This window comes from Myzus persicae, unplaced genomic scaffold, assembly GCF_001856785.1.
Source record: "Myzus persicae strain clone G006 unplaced genomic scaffold, MPER_G0061.0, whole genome shotgun sequence".
Lineage (NCBI taxonomy): Eukaryota > Metazoa > Arthropoda > Insecta > Hemiptera > Aphididae > Myzus > Myzus persicae.
The window spans coordinates 41,561-62,035 of NW_019104330.1; the positions used below are offsets into that span (position 1 = coordinate 41,561).

Sequence of the window (20,475 nt, forward strand, 5' to 3'; positions counted from 1 at the left end):
TTATATTATGTTAGTTAGTATGATTAGTTTATAGCGCCGAGCGTCGCTTAATATTTATTTATTATTATTATTATGTATTCCCCTGTTAATTGTGTGTTACGTCTTTTGCGTTAATTCATTATATAGCTGATCACGCTGTTATTAAGAATTGTTCTTGCTTTTCTTATTTTTTTGAACCTGACAATATACATTTATGTAAACAAAACGAAGTCAACTTCCCTGCCTTGGCTTAGGGTTTGGTTCGTTACATTTGTTCAACACAATTCCGACGGAACAATATGTGTATGTGCAACAATATGCTTGTGCAGCTAGCGACATGGCACAACATACACGCACAACCACGATCGATGACGCTGTCGTTGGCGTAACGACCAAGAGCGGCGGGCGGCGCTCACACATCCGTGAACCGGTCGGCTGTTTATAATTCAGCATAGGTCTAAATGACCTGTGGACCATTGATTAGGCACACCTTGTGTATTTGCATCCAACACATACAGTTATTTTTGTTATTGTTTTTGTTGATCGAATAATTGTGATTATTTCTGTCTTTCTAGACGTAGACGACCACGGTTATACTTCCGCTTGCCTTGAAATAAAGATTCGTATATTTGCACTACGAATCCTACAACACCCAGTTTCGTACGTTTTTCAAATTGGTCAACACAAATATTACGGCAAAGATTGTACCAATCCGACACGGTATGTTGACTTTTGCCTGTCCATTTCATAGTTTTAGTTACTTTCATACCATGTGCTCAATACCATACGAGCTCTACAATCTGGCATAAACTTAATCCGTTATTACATTTTCCATTAATATCGACATAGGTGAAAAGTGGATTTTTTTACGAATGGACTGATAAGTTTGACAACCACATGTTTGGCAACTTAAGTATTTTATTTTAATAAATTGCCCATAGGAATCTCGTTTGCGGCTATTTTTATAACATTCCTTGAGAACGCCACCACACAATTCATTGCTAACATTATTGATATTTTCACAAAATTCTTGTTTAGGTTTTGTTTTAAAAAATGTACACAAGTATCATCAGTATAAATAATATGTCTATATAAATCACCAATTGAAGTCATTTTGAATACAATACAAATGACAAACACACGCGAATAATTCACAGACACAACTAATCGTTAAAAACCCGTAGGATCTAACTATGTAGAGTGTAGATAAATATTATTACGATTATATAGATATTATATAACATCAGACGATAAATAGTATTTGCAGATAGCATACGACACCAGTATTTATTGCGTAGATAGCATACGACACCGCTACCTAACAAATTTTAAATTTTTAAATTTTTATAACTGAGGATCGAAAATTTAAAAGAACGTTCCGCGTAAGCAGTTTTTAACGTAGGTAAGAAAAAAATATAACTTTTATAGACATTTTAAGTTCAAATTTGGTCAAAATTACATATTAACATGAATAACGTCGATGACTTACAAATAACATTAATTCAACTTACTGGCTATAATGTGTTAATGATAACAATATAAATATAATATAATATAAACCAAGGCTGACAAGCCTCTGCTCAGAATAGTTTTTTGTATACTATATCGTATCGTATATTATATTATATATTTATATCGTTGAATTTAAATTTTATACATTCTACTTCAATAACCCACTTATAAGTTATAACCCACTGTACATCAAAACAGTAATATTGTGAATTGTGATTGTCGCAATTTATTTTCTAAAGTTATAAATTGTCATAGGTAAATTTTATAAGCCAAACACTATCTTTGTCGATTACAACAAATTTTTAAGTTATTCCGGAATATAATTTTCATAGTAATGTACCATCAGAACTTGTAACAACTCGAACATTATGAAAACGGCGAGTTGTGTACTGATGGCCAATTGGCAAAATTAGAGGGTAGACGTACCTATTGTTGACCTCAAGCATACTAGTCAATTGTATCAAAAACTTCATACTCAAATTTGTATGTATGTTCATTGTTTATGATATTGTCTCAAAAAAATGGAATAGTAGGGCAAGAAAAAAAAGGTTTGGAAAAGGAAAACGGTGAATTAGATCTTCAATTTCGTCCAAAAATTTAAGTTATTGCTGATAGGGAATTTAGCAAGCGTTCGTTTAAAATTCATTAGGTACAATGCATTGTCGGGAGTTGTAAGTTTTAGAAATAATTCATGAACAATACCTAGTATGGAATGGACTTCATGTTAAACAAAATTCAAATTAAGTAACAAAATGTTTCATTTATTTTTAATTAATTCATATAACATTTGAAGAAAAATATTAACTCTATATATACCTTTAAGTTCATCAAAAAAAATGTCATAAAAAATTAGTAATTAAAAAAAAGCCCATTCCCTAGAAATAACATTTCAAGAGTTTAGAATAACGAATCGCGAATAAAAGAAAAAATTCCAACGGTGATCGCATACCAGGATGTTTTAGGATATTATTACAAAATAATTTACTGAGACTTAGATATACTGTTACTGAAGCTATAAGGTTAAAAAAAATGAAACAGGATCTATTTCTTATTAGGTACGATGAAAAATTGGCATGACTAAAAACGGATGTCATAAATGGACCAAATCATGTTTTTGGAAATCATGGCGATTGCTCTCAATATTTCTACCAAGGTAATAAAAAAGGTTAAGTTAAATTAACATTTTTTTTTTTATCGAACATTTTTTTTCAAATTATTTAAATATACTAGAAGTGTCGATAAAAATTTAGAATAGACAAAAAATCTATAAAATTTAATACAGTTATATAAAAATATGTTAAATATTCTAGATTGACAGATCATCTCCGTTCAGAGTCGTTTTTCTTATAATCCCAGACAGCCAAATAAAGTTATTGAAACATTTATGTAAGATTTCAAAAGTAACATATAATGTTACAGAAATGTTTTAATTTAATTACAATAATATTACTGGAATGTTACTATAATGTTAAATATTCATGTTTTGTCCACTTTTTAAATATTAAATTAAATTGAAATTTATAAAATTTTTAAAACATTACAGCAATAATGTTGTAAGAATGTTTCAATATTTGTATTTTATGTTTTATATAACATTTAAATTTATTTGAAGTAATGTTAAGGAAATATTATTTTAAAGTTTTCTTCATATTTTTTTACTTTTACTACTATAACCATAGGCGCCCATTGGGGGGGGGGGAAGATAGGGCACTTGCCCCACCCCCCTAGACAAAAAATATTAAAAACTTGTAGCTTAATAAACATTACCATAATATTATTATTATCTTTATTACCTAACAGTTGAAAATTTTTTTATTTTGATCCCCCTCTAAAATTTTATCTATTGGCGCCCATGATTATAGCTATTACTTTTTGTTTATACTTATTTAGAAACCAAGGGTAACACAATGCAGTTATAAAGCCAATGTTTTAATACAAAAACTCAATTTAATTTTTACTTTACATTTTTAGTAACAAAATGATTAAAACAAAATTATATTTTTATTATATTTTTTAATGTTCATTTAATGAACATTAAAACAATAACTAATCATTAAGTAGTTTTTTCTGCTGCTTTCATTTTGTTTATAATTCTAAATTTTGAATGATTTATCCAATTCGCCAAAGGGTCATTAAATTCTTTGTCAATTTTATCCTTGAACTTCGAGTGAATTCTTAATGCATCTGTAACATATAAAAAAACAGTTTTAGATATTCATACATTGTCATTTTCATTCATTTATAATAAATACCGATTATAAGTTGATAAGCAGGTAATTTTGAAAAATTCTTTTTCTGTTTCTTTCCTTGCAAAGAATAAAATGTGAGAATATCATCAGTAAACATGCGACTAACAAGACGACGTACACTATCCCCAATATCTTTATTTCCTACTAATAAAGATAACTTTGACACCTGTATAAAATACAATAAAACAATAATATTATATTCGTGGTAATATATTTACTCAGTGACAAGGAAAATGAATAATATCATACATATTATACAGTACAAATTATTTATAATTCATCGGTTTATAAGGGAAATTTGATTTTAAATCTTTATTTAATATTCCTTAAATACACTTTAAAGAGGATGTCAAACTTGTATATGTTGTCTCTACAGTTTTACTAACATACAACATAACAAATTTGCGTTTAGCAGAACTCATTTTATGTTGTTAGCTTTAATTTTAGAGTCAATCAACCTGCTATTATCAAACTTAAAGGTAATATATTATCCAGGGCATCTCATGGGCTTTTAATGATATTATTATTATGAATTTAATTAATATAGATTTTGGTTATAAAAATATAATGGCACAAATTCCTTCATTTTTTAAGAGTTCAGATCCAATTATATAACAAATTTCTACTGTATATATGCCTGAAGAATAGATATCAGTTTAATATAAATTTACCGTTGCTAATTTAAACTGTTTATCATGACATATCTTATTATTCAACATTTCCAATTCTTTTTCATTAGTTATTGGAAATACATCATCCAAACTATAACTATCTGCAAAATGAGATGCCAGTTGATTAGCTGTTTTTTGACCAGAATCATTTAAAAATGTATCCATTGCTAGATGTGTTGAATTGATGGTTGAGTGTATTGCAGCTATTTCATTTTTTAATTTAGTTAATGAATTAACAACAAAATTTTTGAAGGCTGTAAAAAAAAATTTAACTATTTATAAATCTATAAATAGCTAATAAAGTTTAACCTAAATCCTAATGAGTATATGTGAAGACTAACTAAATTAAACGCATAACAATATGTTTACCTGAATCAGTCATCCCAAAATCATATTTTTTATTTGTACCAATTCGAGACATGGTAGCTGATCCTATAATCATTAATTATTACATAAATTAAAGTACAATAAATATAAAAAATATTTTAATATAGTTATATACATATTTATTAGTTTTACCTTTCGATCCATCTGAATTTTGTAATGGAAACAAAACCTTTTTTATATTATTTGACATGTTCTGTTCACTCATACTAGTCGAAGGGGTCTGCTGTTGTTGATTTTGTAAAGAAGATTTTATCATTATTCTTTTTCTCGATACATCACTTATTGGGGAATGCAAAATTAACTTTTGTTGTTTTGTGACACTATGATGTACTATTGCAGGATCTGTTGAGAAATATAATTGTATATATTAGTGACTATATACAGTTATTCTTTATTATAATTGAAAATGTAGGAAAATAATAATATTTATGTATACCATCTACTTTTGTAAATTCACAATGGTCCAGAGTTTGGACTTCAAAGGTAGATAACAACTGTGTTGGTGTTTTTTTATGACTGAGCAAAGTGTTAGGTTTCATTTCATCTAGAACTAAATTAATAATTGATCATTATACAAAATGTATATAATATAAATAAATTTAAAATCATTGTTTACTTATATCAGAATCAGAGTTATTCATTATATTTGGTTCATTTTTTTCAAACACACGTTTTTTTGATTGAGTATCAGCTTGTTTCATTATACCTACAGAATTATAATATTATTTTATTCATTAATAGGTATAAGTACTTTACTCTTAATATAGTATCAATAATATTAACACATGCTACCTTGATTCAAAGGTTGGGAATAGTCAGAGTCAGAATCATTGCCAAAATTTTCAATATCTGAACCATAATGGTCAATTTTGTCAAACACACGTTTTTTTGATTGAGTATCAGTTTTTTTCATTTTACCTACAGCATTTTTATTTATTAATTATAGGTACTACTATTCTTATAATAGTATATCAACAATATTAATACATGCCATCTATAATGAGAGGTTGGGAATAGTCAGGATCATCATCGGAATTATCAATATCTGAATCATCATGATCAATTTTGTCAAACACACGTTTTTTTAATTGAGTATCAGTTTTTTTCATTTTACCTACAAAGAAAATTATATTTTATTACTTGTAACTTATAAATATTTTTAAAATTCAACTTAAAACTACTAAAAGTTAGAAAAAAAAATTTACTTGGCTTTAACGAAGGTGGACTTCCAATACATTTGGATTTATTTTGTAAAATTAAATCTTCATCATTTGCGGATAGTTCAGACTGAAACTGGGCAACATTTGTCTTGCTTCGAGCTTCTTCTAGAGTTGCTATATAACCAACAATAATTTAATAAAATAAAATATAAATTTAGATAGGTAGATATTATTAAAGATTATAGATATTTTTCAATTATGTAAATACCATATTTCCTTCCAAGAACCCTTGCAGGATACCACATATAATTATTTTCGTCTGGATAATCTTGTTTTACAATATGTTTTTTAGAATTTTTTGATATGATTGGCCAAGCACATGTTTTATTTTTATTTTTATACCATGTTTCAGGCACTGCTTCTACGGCATTGTCATCAACAAAATGAACAACTACCCACATGATTTAAAATCCAAATAATCTAAATAACATTATTATCAAATAAATATTTTTAAATGATACCTAAATAATTTACAAGTAGTAGCATTTAAAAACCTGACTGATACCAGACCACAAATTAATTACTTAGTATGTACATAAATATTTATATGCTATATAAGTATATAAATTAATGATTAACAATATTTATCTTAAGCTGAATACAATTTAAATTAATACTATTCTAATAAAAATAATAGAATTTTTATTATTTTTCTTAAAATTAAAAATTATAATATTACACAAAATAATAATTAACACATTTTATAACAAAAAAATAGCATTTACAGAATACATATATAACTAGGTAGGTATTTACAAATTACAATGATGTGTGGAGTATTGGCATTGCAACTAATATATTATCTTGTTTAATAATCATTATTTTTTTTTTTATTTCCAAATAGTCCCAGCATTTTATCACATTACTAAGTGCATCAACAGTATAAATATCAAAAATCGAAGAATCCGCAGGATTATCATATAAAGCCATTTTCTTTTCAAATGTTTTTCCAATTAATTTAATACTGCCATTATCTGTTTTTATAATATTCAAACATTGAACAATTTCACTATTATTAGTCATTATGTAACTATTCTTAATAACTGTAGTATCAATTTTAAATTTATCAAACATAATTGTTTTAAACTGTATACCTTTGATATTGTCAACTAATGGTCCATTTTTATGTTTTTTAGTCATAATTGGTAGTACTATTGATACATTTGGTAAAGTCACAGGCAATTCATACATTTCTTTATATCTATTTATTAATTGTTCAAGTGGTTTCTCATGTTTCCTAACTTTACTCTTTAATTCCTTCATAAAATTTTCGAATGGAAACGCACTGCAATTGTCTAGAGGGCCAAAGTTTTCATAGTCATCTGTTAAATGTAAAAGGCAATGGACATTTTGCGAAATATTTTGACGACCATAAATTATTTCAAATGACTTAACAAAGTAATTCAATAATTCTTTAGCATAATTTAAATAACAAGAATAATCAGGACTAATTAATATTATTATTGCCACATGTAAAGCCATAAAGTTTGTATATGAATCTTCAGTAATAATATTTTTAAGCACAATAGGTCCAATATAAAGTATAAAAAATCTTAATTCACTAGCTTTATACCTTCCAAAATCTTGTATTATTCTAGTTTTTCTAGGAAAATCAGAGGGAATGCATGATTTAATGTTCAATAATGAAGTACTTAACGCATTTATCCTACGGCCGGGGATGCGAACTTGTACTGGACCAGTATGCAACCAAAGTAAAATTAATTTTTTTACAACTCCAAGTGCCACTAGATGCATATAATCGAGTGGAAACATTCTAACAATATCTATACCAGGTATTTCTATAAGTCTTGATAGAGTATCTCCAATGTGGTGTTCCTCGTATATTTTTTTTACATATGTTTCATGTGTTCTTTTAAGAGAAAAATTACAATAAGGATAACAGACCCGGTTTTTATAGTATTCGCCTACTTGGATACAACGAGTACATGAAGAAAATCCTGAATGGCCTTTCAATTGTAATATAAATGCTTTAGCAGGACTGTCACAAATAAACCCACTTATTGATACTTTTGTTGTACAATTATTTAAAACAATACCATTTGCTATAAGATTTTTTGTTTCTGAAATAAAATCATCTAGAAAAAGATTACTGTTTTTCGGCTTAGAATAACCATGGTAAATACCAACAGGAAAAACAATTTTAGTTGTATTTTCAATATAAGCTAAAATGGGCCACAATTGACTATTACTGCTTTTTGCAATAGGCAATCCGTCAATACCAATCATAAGTTTTATTTCTGACAAATTATACGAAGATGCATGTCTAATAATTCCTTCTTCTAAGCCAAAATGATAATAATGACCGGGCTCGACCACACGGACGTTTGATATTTTAGTGCGAGGAGTAGATAATAAAGTCCGAGAATCCCATGGCAGCTCATTAGTATTTATAATATCTCGTTGTTTTATCAAATGCAATAATTTATTTATAGTGGTTTGAGGCACATTACATTCGATTACCCATCTACATAAATCATCTTTAAAAGAAGTGTTGTCTGTACTTTCTGACGGAGTTTCTGTAGATATTTGTAACAAATTATCATTGTGATGAACTTCATCAGTTAAATTATTATAAGGTTCATTTGTTTCATTTTTTGAATCAATAGAGGATACTACTTCTCGAGAGAATGAAATATTTTGACTGCAAAGTGTTACTGTTTGAGACAAATCACCTGTGCTGATTGAAGGTGTGTTATAAAAAGTAGTATCGGCTATTTCATCAATTTCTATATTACTGTCATTATTGGAATTTAACATTAGTATAGAATCTAATTCTTTTTTAATTTTCCGTCGTAAAGTTCTTTCAGATTGCATTTTGAATAGTCTATATTATAATAAATAATTGAAAATATACATCTTATTATTTATTTACAGGGCTATTTAGTATTTACTCAATCAAACTAAGAATTAGAAATGAAATTAAACAAAATCTTTTTAAATAAATATATTTATTTAAAAAGATTTTGTTTAATTTCATTTCTAAAAAAACTAAAACTAAAACTATAGTTTTAAACTAATGATTATTTTGAATAGTACTTTAGTAGATAGGTAGGAATTTGTCCTTATTTTTTAGTCTCCATATTTAGTTGAATAACAAATCATAGTATAATATAGTAATTATTAGGTATTATAATATAATATAATTATATTTTATACAATATAACCCTAATTATATTTTTTTTCGTTTATTACTTTATCTATTATTTATGCAAACATTATATGTTAATACCTACTTACTACCTAGTATTTTGCTATAAATCCATAAACATTTACAAATATTTTTAAAATGTTGGAAGTATATACTTATGATAGAAATAAATAATCATTACAATAATTATATAGATACATCTATTAGTATAATTTATATTAAAATAAGAAAAATTAATTCAATGTTACATTAACAGATTAACTTACAATTCTAATGAAATAATTTATTAAATATAATAAACCTAGTATAAATAAGTAATTACTAACGTAAAATAATAGCTTAGGTTAGTATTAGTTCTATAGATACCTACATACCTAACTAGCTAGTTAATATTTTGAAGTACCTGCCTGCATATTCTTTTTCTTGTTAAAAATATAAAATTTACATTTTAGTTTACAACGTATGTGTGTGTGTGGTGTAATTGTATTATAATTATTAATAATATTACAAGCCGGCAACTACAACTAATAATAATAATAATAATCAATGAATAGGTACTTACTTGAACGTCGTAAAAATAGTAGACAGCTATAATACTCAATAGTCAGTCAATACTGCTAAAATACTTAAAAAGTTTACAGTATTATACAATTCGTATTTCATGAGTTAACACTACTCACTACAATTCGTATTTCACGAGTTAACACTAGTCACTACAATTCGTATTTCACGAGTTAATACTAGTCACTACAATTCGTATTTCACGAGTTAACACTAGTCACTACAATTCGTATTTCACCAGTTCACAGTGTTCATACGAAACTTGGTGACAAAATGAGATATAACCAGTACAGTATAGACTAAAAATGAAATATTTTCGTTATCAATCCGTAATAAATAAACGCGTTAACCGCAGCCTGCATACAGTCGCCCGGCGGGTTTTTCTTTTCAGAAAGACATCGGACGATAAAGTTATTTATACTTTTTCAATTAATAAACGGATGGTAACGTATTTATAACCGCCGTGGCCGTACTCTCAGCTGTATTATCACAGAATAGATTAAAATATTATAGCGTATAATAATATAATATATATATATATCGTATTATACTGTAAGTTTGTAAATTAAATGACAACAACTGAACAATAATAATTAGGTATTATTAGAAGTCCGCGACACGAAAACTGCAGATGACCCCCACGACCCGCACACGCACACCGGAAACCCCGCCGATTAGACATAGATTCTATACTATAATAATACTCATTTTATCTACACATCTGCAACACTCGCTACGTAGACATATACGCCGAGTACTAGTGTTCACTTCATCACTTGTCGATTGGCGACAAATTGACGAACAATATTATCAGCGATAAGCATGAGATATTTTGTATACTTTTTTTTTATTAAATATTGTGTAATATTTATATGTACATGCAGTGTAATTTATTAATAATTATGGGCCCTCACAAGTCCACTGAAAAAAAACCAAATCTTTTAGCTTTTCCAACAACCACTCGTCTGACCATTGCAATTAATTTATATCTGCGTTTATTTTTGTACTACAGACTACATTGTAGTGTCTCGTTAATCCAAACAGACTTGACCATTATAATATTGTCGTATCAGTATATTAATACACACATATTATAATATGTACTATGTACGTATGTATGTATATGATAATGTAATAATATTTGTCGATTACGATCATACATCGCACGTGTACTGTGTACTGTCGTTTAGATTTTAGATATGAACGTCGATAGACGAATATTCTTGCCCACTACAAAAATATCTACTTCAAAAGCTACAATATCGCTGAATACCTACGGACCTATATACATTACAGACTACAGTCATCTAATGGGTTGAAAACTGCAAAGAACTAATGTTGCTTAAACGTTTACGGGTTAAGGTATTTAATCAGCATATTGCATAATATGTAATATATACATTAGCTGGCTGAAAATAAATATAGGTACATAACTATAATTTTGATACAAACTAATATAACATAGATAAAAATTTAAAATGCAAGAAAATTGATTTTTTTTATGTCGTGTAGGTAATCCGAATGACTTCTTTCCCCAATTTTATTTCGTTCAGATAAACGTGACCCCACTATATTTTAAGAAATAAATAGACGCAGCTGACAAAATATTATACTATAATCAGTGGCGCAACTAGGATTTTATTTCAAGGGGGTATCCGCCAATGGCGGATATACAATATAGAAAGGATATAATAATATGACACCCTTGACTGAAAGACACATCTTTATTATTGACTAGGTAATGACTTTCTTATTACTACGATGGTCAATGATAATTAAGTTGCTACTTGCTAACCATAGTCTTCAGTGATACACGTATGTCGCATACTATAGCGGCTCATTAAAATTAAGTTTAAGATTTAAATCTGTAATTAATGAAAAATAATAATATTTAAATAAAAGTATTCAAAACATTTTGGAAATGTTATGATGGAAAATATTATTAGAATTTATACATATAATGTTGTTGTAATATGTTGAACCAAATATTAGTAGAAGTTTTTTTTTAAAAATTACATTAATATACCTGTTACATTTTAATTGTAATATTAAAAATAAAATATAATTTTAACATTAAATTAATGTTTTGAAAAATAATATTTCTTTTATAAAGTTTTTAAAATATTAAAATAATATTACATTTTAAATATTTAACTTATAAACTAGATAGAATATTATAAAAACATTATATGTTCCGGCGTGGCTGTCTGGGATATACCTTACATATAATATGATATTCATAATAATCTGAAAAATTATTATTTTATACGATTTGTAGAACCCGCGCATTACCTACACACGATATAATTTTGAGTAAAAGCTAAAAGATGAATACCCACTATATGACTCATTCTTATACAATTACTTTGTCTTGTAACGGGGTTGGGGAACCTGTTATATTTAAATAATTCAGTGAGGGTTTTCAGAGCCCTATGAATTATATTTTAACCGTAACTCGGGAGTTTCAGGAAAGATTAGTCAAATATCAAGCTTAAGTGAATATGTTTTATTATTACACAACAATTATTACGTACACAATAGTCTTAAACTACATACACAATATCATTCCACATATAATAATCATTTAATACGTATACAGCGCTTATTATATACAAATACTTATAAGCTACTTAAATATCGAAAGACCTACTTACAGTATCGTCCTCCGGAGTTCATTGATTAGCGGGTAGCTGTACTGGTCCCAGAACTAACCAACTTAACATTGTTTTCTCTTTTATATTATATTACAATGTGTGTATATATGTGTACCCGGATGACTATACTGTGTAAGCCTTCTTCCTTATTATTATCTACATCTATATTTGCTTATTATTTATACTTAACTATTTACCATGTAACGGCCTCACACAGATGTGATCCGCTACAGTCTTATATAGATCAAGGATGGGCAACTGAAAGTTACTAGAGTAGAGGACCCATTAGAGGCATAACTTTAAAACACAATTTGTAACCAAACCAGACATGCATAAATATAAACCTTCTAATTTATAGGAAATTATGTATGGCTGAGTCTCCAGTCTGATATTTCAAAGTAGAACGGCATTTAGTGTTTTAATTTTGAAATTTTTATTCAATCTTTAAGAAAAACTTACTACATGTTCAAATAACGATCCATCCAACATGGAAGTTAGAATCGATATCTCCAGTGTTAGTTGTTGATTTCACCAAAACCATATTTTAATGTCAGTTGTAAATAATATTCTGAAATTAAAATTCGAATAGTATAGGTAGGGTTTTAAAATGTCATGACATTTTCAAGAAATATTTCATTTCAATGAAAAATAAAAAATAAAAATGTTGATTGAAATAATTGAAAATAATGGGGTTTAGATTTTTATTTTCAGACCTATTTTTAAATACACCAGGAGAATTTGACAAAATAAGAAACAAGTAATAGCCCGTCCATATAAGAAATTAATGTTGGGAAATGAACGTCTATATTTATTTAATAATCATATATTCGTACATTATACCACGTAAACGCGATAATCTCCCCAGTCCCTAACGACGTTCATATGATTATAGTTTATAGTATTATATAAACAAAGAATTTACAATATTTGGTATATTTACATTTTTTTCATAAAATATTGTCGGGACTATTTTTCAGCACTATAAATAAAATATACAAGCATGAAATAATTAATCAACAATATTTATATTTTATTAAGGCCCGGTTTTTCAGTAGCATGTCTAACTGCTAGATAAGTAACTGTTGGATAAATTTATTTGGCAGATAGAGTTATGGTTAAGCTGCCTTCCGTTTATCAGTAGTAATCCTTCAGATAGTTATCTCCTTGATAATTATCTAGAAGTTAAGGAATTGATAGTGAATATTAAGTACTTTGGTACAAGAAATCACTCTCGTGATTGATAAAAATTGTTGTTATCATTATATTTTATTGCATTATCATTATTTAGATACCTATAGGTATTGCCCATGACAAAATAAATGGTATTGCCATTTGCACATTTGCCTGTGTTAATATTTTATTCACATTTTTGAGAATTATTAATTAATATTTTTAATTATTGTAATAGGTAGAATATACATAACATAATAGGTATACTGTATACATCTATTTATACTAATTGCTATGGAAAAAAAATCAGCTTCTGTCATTAAAAAACGGGTAAGGTCGACAAATTTTTCCTTTAGTGAGAAGGAATTGCTGTTGAAGTTTGCACTTCAAAAAAAAAGAATTTTGGAGAATAATTAGTCAAATGCTGTCTCATGGAACGACAAAAACATAGCGTGGGTCGGTATTGCCGAAAAATATTATGCTGCAACACTTGGCTGTGTACGTAACATTTTTTATAAAATAGAATATATTATATTTTAGTTTTTTTAGTTTTACTCAACAATCATGTATTGTGCATAACATTTTTTTGTCCTTTTTTGATACCCGTCACTGAATTCATTGATTTTACAATTATGTTGTTTTTTTTTTTTGTGTGAGAACAGTTTACATGGTACAAAAAAACTACAAAAAATTGACTGAAAATAAATGTTGTATCCTAAAAATATATAAATATATAATTTTGAAGGAGCTATCTGAGTTGAAAACTGGATCTAATTACTATTCACTAAAACCTTAATATTGTTATTGTCTTAGAAATTAGAATAGTTTTCTATATTAATATTTATTTTACTAAAATTCTTACTTAAAAAGTTATTTAAGTTATTATTTTGTTTAATTGAAATCCTACTTATTATAGCCTAGAGATCCTACCAACTTGAAGCAGAAGTATGAAAGTATTAAGAAAATGCTTAGGGGGTCAAAAAAAACTTTATTTGAAACTGGCGGTGGACCACATGTGAAACCTTATGAAGCCCAGAGTGATTTAGAAAATGAATTATATTCTATAATCAGAATCTCTGCAGAAAGTTTACCTTGTAATTTTGATAGTGATGTTCCAATTCGTAAGTTCCTACTCCTTTCTACTCCTATTAATTAATACAATTTATTATATATTATTCTATAATGTCCTACACTCCTACTGTACAAAATCTTTCTCTCCTTTGTGAAATGTTAAGTCCTATTGGCTATAATTTATTGGTTAAACAATAACACTATTCTAAATTCATTTTGTTTTCATTCTATTACACTTGTTACCTAGATAAATATAGAAAGTGCTGGTGAGACATCATTTTAATTCTAATTAATAACCACTATTAGAATTTGGAATACCTAATAAATTATCATTTCTTTGCTGATTATGTGCTGTTTAAACAATAATATTCACATACATTACCTATTTTGTTTTTATTTTTAATAGCTTAAATTAATATGATGAAAACATTTGTTTAATGCATTATTTTTCAATTTATTTCTATGAACGAAAATCCATCACAACTCAAGAAACGGACGATAGTGTTGAAGAATATGTTATTAATGAAGTGGAGTTTGATGATAATGCACCATCAACGCATGAACATTTGTCGCTCACTAATTGTAATTATTATTATTTCTGTGCTCGTTTACTTCATAATATCATATTATGAACCTTGTGATATATATAATTAATAACTAATATTGATACATTTATGATTTATAGTAATCAAAGAATTTCGACCAACTACATCCTCTTCACTAGAAGCGATAGATATAGTTGATGAAGATTTAAATAAAGACTCATATGTTTTTACAGATGAAAATCAAGAGCAACGTAGGTTTAGATTCAAATATTAAACAAAAATAAAATGTGTAAAACTTAAATGGATTAATTAAAATTAATTTACTGTGTATCAGATAATAATCAAAACAATTCAACCTGGTCTCCTTTAAACTCAACAAAAATGCTAAGAACAACTTCTAAAAATCCAAAAAAGTCCTTTAATAACAGTCATCAAAAACAATGTGAGTTGTTATAATTTAAAATGAAATATTCATTTCTGCTACACGTAGACATTTAAATATATACTACAATGTCTTCTTAAATATTTGTAGCTAACAATAAGAAACATTGCATGACCTCAGCTGGTGAAAAGTTTGAAGACCTTGCAGAGACCAAAATGGAGTTGGTATCTCTGTAACAACAACTTGTTAGACAAGAACTTTTACAGTCATCTATTGAACATGAAGCAAAATTAAAATATATGGCAGAAGAACATGCATTAAAACTGGAGATCTTAAGAGCTGAGTTAGAAATCAAAAAAAAAAATTTAATTTAATTTAGTAAAAATCTTAATATTCCTGACCATCAATAATAAAAATTAAAAAAAAATTTTTAATTCAGAAATGTGACTGTATTTTCATAGTAATTATAATTATTAATTAATATAAAATAGTAAAATAAATAAATAAAAAATAGTAATAAAATAGTAATTAAAATGAAATAATAAAAATATTATTATTAATATAAAATAAAATAGTAAGTAAAATGAAATAATAAAATATATTATTATTAATAGTAATACCTAATAGTAGTAATAACTAATATTATATTATAAATATTTAATTAATAAAAAAATTTATATTTATATTTATTCATAATAGTATATTATATAAGTTAGTATATAATTCCTAATTTTTTTAAATAATAAAAGTTTAATTTAAGCAAATCAAAATTTGTATGTTTTACATGAAGATAATTTATAGATTATAGTCTAGAGAAATACTCTCTTATCAATTGTTGTCTTACACAACCTTCTTCATCTATTACCTCATGATTAACATTGATTATTTCATTTGGTGGTAATACTACGTCCATGAGATCAGGGGCTTCTAAATCATTATTATCGCATGCAATGTTATGTAAAATAGAACAAGCAACAATTACAGCTTGTGATGTAGTTAGCTTCAAGCGTAGACCAAGAGATAAAATTGGGAATCTACGTTTAAGAACTCCATATGTTCTTTCTACTGGATTTCTGGTTCTAATAATTGACTCATTGTACAGCTCTTCAATATTTTCCCTTGGATTTATAAAAGGAGTCACGATATGTCTGGTATTTTTATATCCACTATCTCCAACAATTAAGCTATTTCCCCATTTATCATTAACCAATTGATTGTGAATACTAGAATTTCTGAATATTGTTTGATCATGGCAAGATCCTGGCCAGCGAGCTACAATGTCCATTATTTTTAAATCAAGCGAAACAACTGTTTGGACATTTAATGAAAAATATCCTTTTCGGTTTCGAAAATACTCAGCATTATGACCTCCTAAAATATTATTATAATTATTATTTTATGTGATACATACAAATATGTATCTGCTAGTAAAAAAGAGTAAATTTGTTTATGCAACATCATAGGTGTTATTTCTCATAATGTTTATTTTTATATTAAGATATATAATTTTTTATTAATTAATTATGTAAATTATTTGTATAATAAGGAGGTAAAGTATATAGTTCGTACAAATTACATACAATTGTTAACATTAGGGTTATTTAAATAAATACACCCTAGGGCATTAAAAAATAATATTTGGGGAGGTGTTATTACAGATGTTGAACCTATGTATAGCATTACAATATAAATTCTTTTTATATGAAGTTGCTAATAATAGTTAATAATAATCAATAACCTGGGCTTTGAATTCGAATATGTGTGCAATCTATTGCACCTATAGCTCTTGGAAATCTAGCAATTTTATAAAAACATCTCTGCAATGTATACACTTCTTCATCTGTAGCTGGCATACGAATAAATTGATGACATAAGCGTGCAATAGCTGTGCTAACAGTACGAACAATTATACAAGCAGAAGATTTACTAACACCGAGAAAGTCACCAGCAGTAATTAGAAAACTTCCTGTTGCATAGAAACGCAGTGTTAATAATAACTTGTCTATAGGTGATATTGCACAATTCCTTTAGAAATTAAAACATAATATTAAAAAGTTAAACATTATTAATTGGAATTGTATTGACAGATTCCAACATGTGTAGGTTGCCATTTAAAACTAGTAAAGTGTATCATATTGATATGGGATAATTATAAATAAATATAGAATGGTGTAATGAATGCTGGTTTAATACTTGAAAATACTTGCAAACTTATATTTTGTTTTCATAAATACAACATTTTACCTTACTATTTTTGTACAAAATAGGAAGTAGATACCTACAATTATTTTTATATTTTATTTGTTTAAAGTAACTTTTTAGTTTTTTTTATCCAAACTTACCATTGGTGTTCTACAGATATATTGTCCTTTATTAATTCCAAAACTTGCTCAACAACAACTTTAGAGAGTCTAAACCTTATCCTAAAATCATGATCATCCCATTTCATCATATGATTAATTCTATCTCATACCGTGTAAGGTCTTCGACGATAATTAATGAACTCTAGTATTTCGTCATCGTCATCATCAAATAAAAGATTTGGCTGAATATTCATTATACTATATTTTGTTATTTATTTAAAAAAAAAAATAACAAAAATGTAGGTCAGGTACATATAAAAATAAAATGTATATATTTTGAACCTAAGTAGTACAATACAATCATATAATGATGAGGTAGCTTATTTTTTTATTATATTATATAATAATATAATATAAACTCTATGTTTTAATCCTCCAGTTAAACGTTTAACTAGTAGAAAAAGTAATAAATAACTTATCCAACACTTTATCCTGAAGTTATGTTTAACCATTAACTGATAAACTGAAAAGTTTCAGTTAACTCTCTGTTAAATTTAACTGATATTCTTTAATTCTTTTCTCTCTGATCATCGAGAAATGAGATCAAAAAATATTAAATAGTTGATACTTGAATACTTGATACTTTGATATTGAATAGTAGGTATATAGAAATAAAAATACATAAACAAAATAGATAAAAAAAAAAAGAATAAATACTTTTTCTTAATTAAAACAAAACAAAAATAAATTTAACACTTGATAAACATAAACATATTAAATTATTAAATATTAAAAATATAACAAGTGTAAATTATTAAATTATATAATAATAATCCAACTGATTAGTGATAACACTGGTAACCGATGTACCGTATTATATTAAGCAGTTAACAAACTAAATTTACAGCATTCAGTCAAATCTATACTCTTGAAGTCTGTGTAAATTTATAACCATCAACATAAATAATAATCATAATAGTTCGCCAAAGATATTTAAAAATATGTATTTTTTTATATCTGTGTAGTTCGCTTAGCATGGTTGATATAAATTATAGGTGATAAGTTATTCATTATCAATATTTTCTGTGTATAATCAATATATTATTTTATTTATAATCATATATAATCGAACACGTTTTAAAGAAGAAAAAACATTTTTCAATATTTCATTGAAATATTTCAAATCAGAACCCTCAGTATAGGTATTACAATTGCACTCTTACAGTACCTAATTGTTTCTTTGAGGAAGTTTATTATACATAATTTACATAATCTATATTATTTCTCACTTCATAAATGGAATTCTTAACCAGTCATTAGTCATTAGTAATGACTCATTTCTTTCTATTTACCCTTTATTGCAGTTTTGGCATTTGTGCAATATGTGATCTACCTATAGTAAGACAAACATCTTCCAAAATTAACTTGTGATCTCCCATAAATACAAATAACAAATCTATTTATTAAAAAATACAAATATAAAAAACATACAAAGTACAAATATAAAACAGCACAATTCTAATTGTTAATATCTAAATTAACCGTAGAAATATTCTTTATGAATTTGATAAAAAAAATTATCAGATTTGTTTTTTGATTTCTACCATCTTCAATTAAATGACCATGTATAATTTAATGATTTGTACCCTACATTTATCACCACATTTACATTTATAAAATTGACCATAGAAACTCACGCATTCAGATTAATCAAAATAAGAGTGCCTCAGTCTCGGTGATCCACGATAAAACATTGCTTCTCTAAAAAAAGACGTCACTGTTTATATAGTAGAGCCAGTAGAAGCCATATATCCATTGACCTTCTACTCGACACCCAAAATTCCCATTATTATTTTCCTTGTATAAGAATGAATCAGAATTTGAATTTTCGAAAATTATTTCACCTTGTTGTTCTCGGATCTCTTAATAATATTCTATTTCTATTGTTATACGTTTAGCTCTTGGTAAAGATTCGTTGATTTCTATAGTTTCATCAGGACTTCTCATAGAATCGTGGTTTTCGAACAAAGAGCAGCGAAGTATCGACTAAGATATTAGTAATATTAATATATATTTTATAATCAGTCCCTTTTAGTACTAATTTATCGTCCAACAAGTGCACATAAGGTTGTTATTAATAGATCTTCAGTCTAATGAAAAAAGTAACTCAAGTACTTGGAAAAGAGTTAAATTTAAATGAAAACGCCTGTTTAAATCGGTATATGTGAAAAATGTGTGAGCTAGTGGGCACCATTTTTTTAAGCACTATAAACTACTGGTTTCAAGTATTTCACCTGAAGCCTGAAGGAAATTCAAATTAGAGATTAAAGAATTAATTATTTAATACGATTCACCACACACGCTTAATTTAGTAAGACGAATGAAATATTTATCTTATTGTACTGGTAGTGAGTGATATAAAAAGGCAGTTTAAAAAAATCTTACAGAAATTTAAGTCCACCTAGCAATTAAAATAACGATTTATCAGTAAAAATTAATTGATAGATCAGATATTACATACTAGTATACTACATTTTGGGGGAAATCTAATATTGCACGAATACCAGTTTTTGCCCATTAAGTTTTAGTTCATTTCGGTATG

At 26.9% G+C, this 20,475-nt stretch overlaps 2 protein-coding genes and 2 pseudogenes across 2 annotated transcripts; 1 reads left to right on the forward strand and 3 right to left on the reverse strand.

Moving 5' to 3' along the window:
- Positions 1 to 3,544: 3,544 nt before the first annotated feature.
- LOC111041204 lies at positions 3,545 to 4,831 on the reverse strand. Its single transcript, XM_022325416.1, has 3 exons — positions 4,412 to 4,831; positions 3,744 to 3,906; positions 3,545 to 3,675 (listed from the first exon to the last, which is right to left on the reverse strand). The coding sequence occupies exons 1-3, from the start codon at positions 4,574 to 4,576 to the stop codon at positions 3,545 to 3,547; spliced, it is 459 nt and encodes a 152-aa protein (XP_022181108.1). The 5' UTR covers positions 4,577 to 4,831.
- LOC111041205 lies at positions 4,752 to 5,443 on the reverse strand. Its single transcript, XM_022325417.1, has 3 exons — positions 5,235 to 5,443; positions 4,931 to 5,140; positions 4,752 to 4,843 (listed from the first exon to the last, which is right to left on the reverse strand). Exons 1-3 carry the CDS (start codon positions 5,335 to 5,337, stop codon positions 4,752 to 4,754), a joined length of 405 nt encoding a protein of 134 aa, XP_022181109.1. The 5' UTR covers positions 5,338 to 5,443.
- A 9,606-nt stretch (positions 5,444 to 15,049) lies between these two features.
- LOC111041209 lies at positions 15,050 to 15,963 on the forward strand (annotated as a pseudogene).
- Positions 15,964 to 16,372: 409 nt separating this feature from the next.
- LOC111041206 lies at positions 16,373 to 18,127 on the reverse strand (annotated as a pseudogene).
- Positions 18,128 to 20,475: the final 2,348 nt, after the last annotated feature.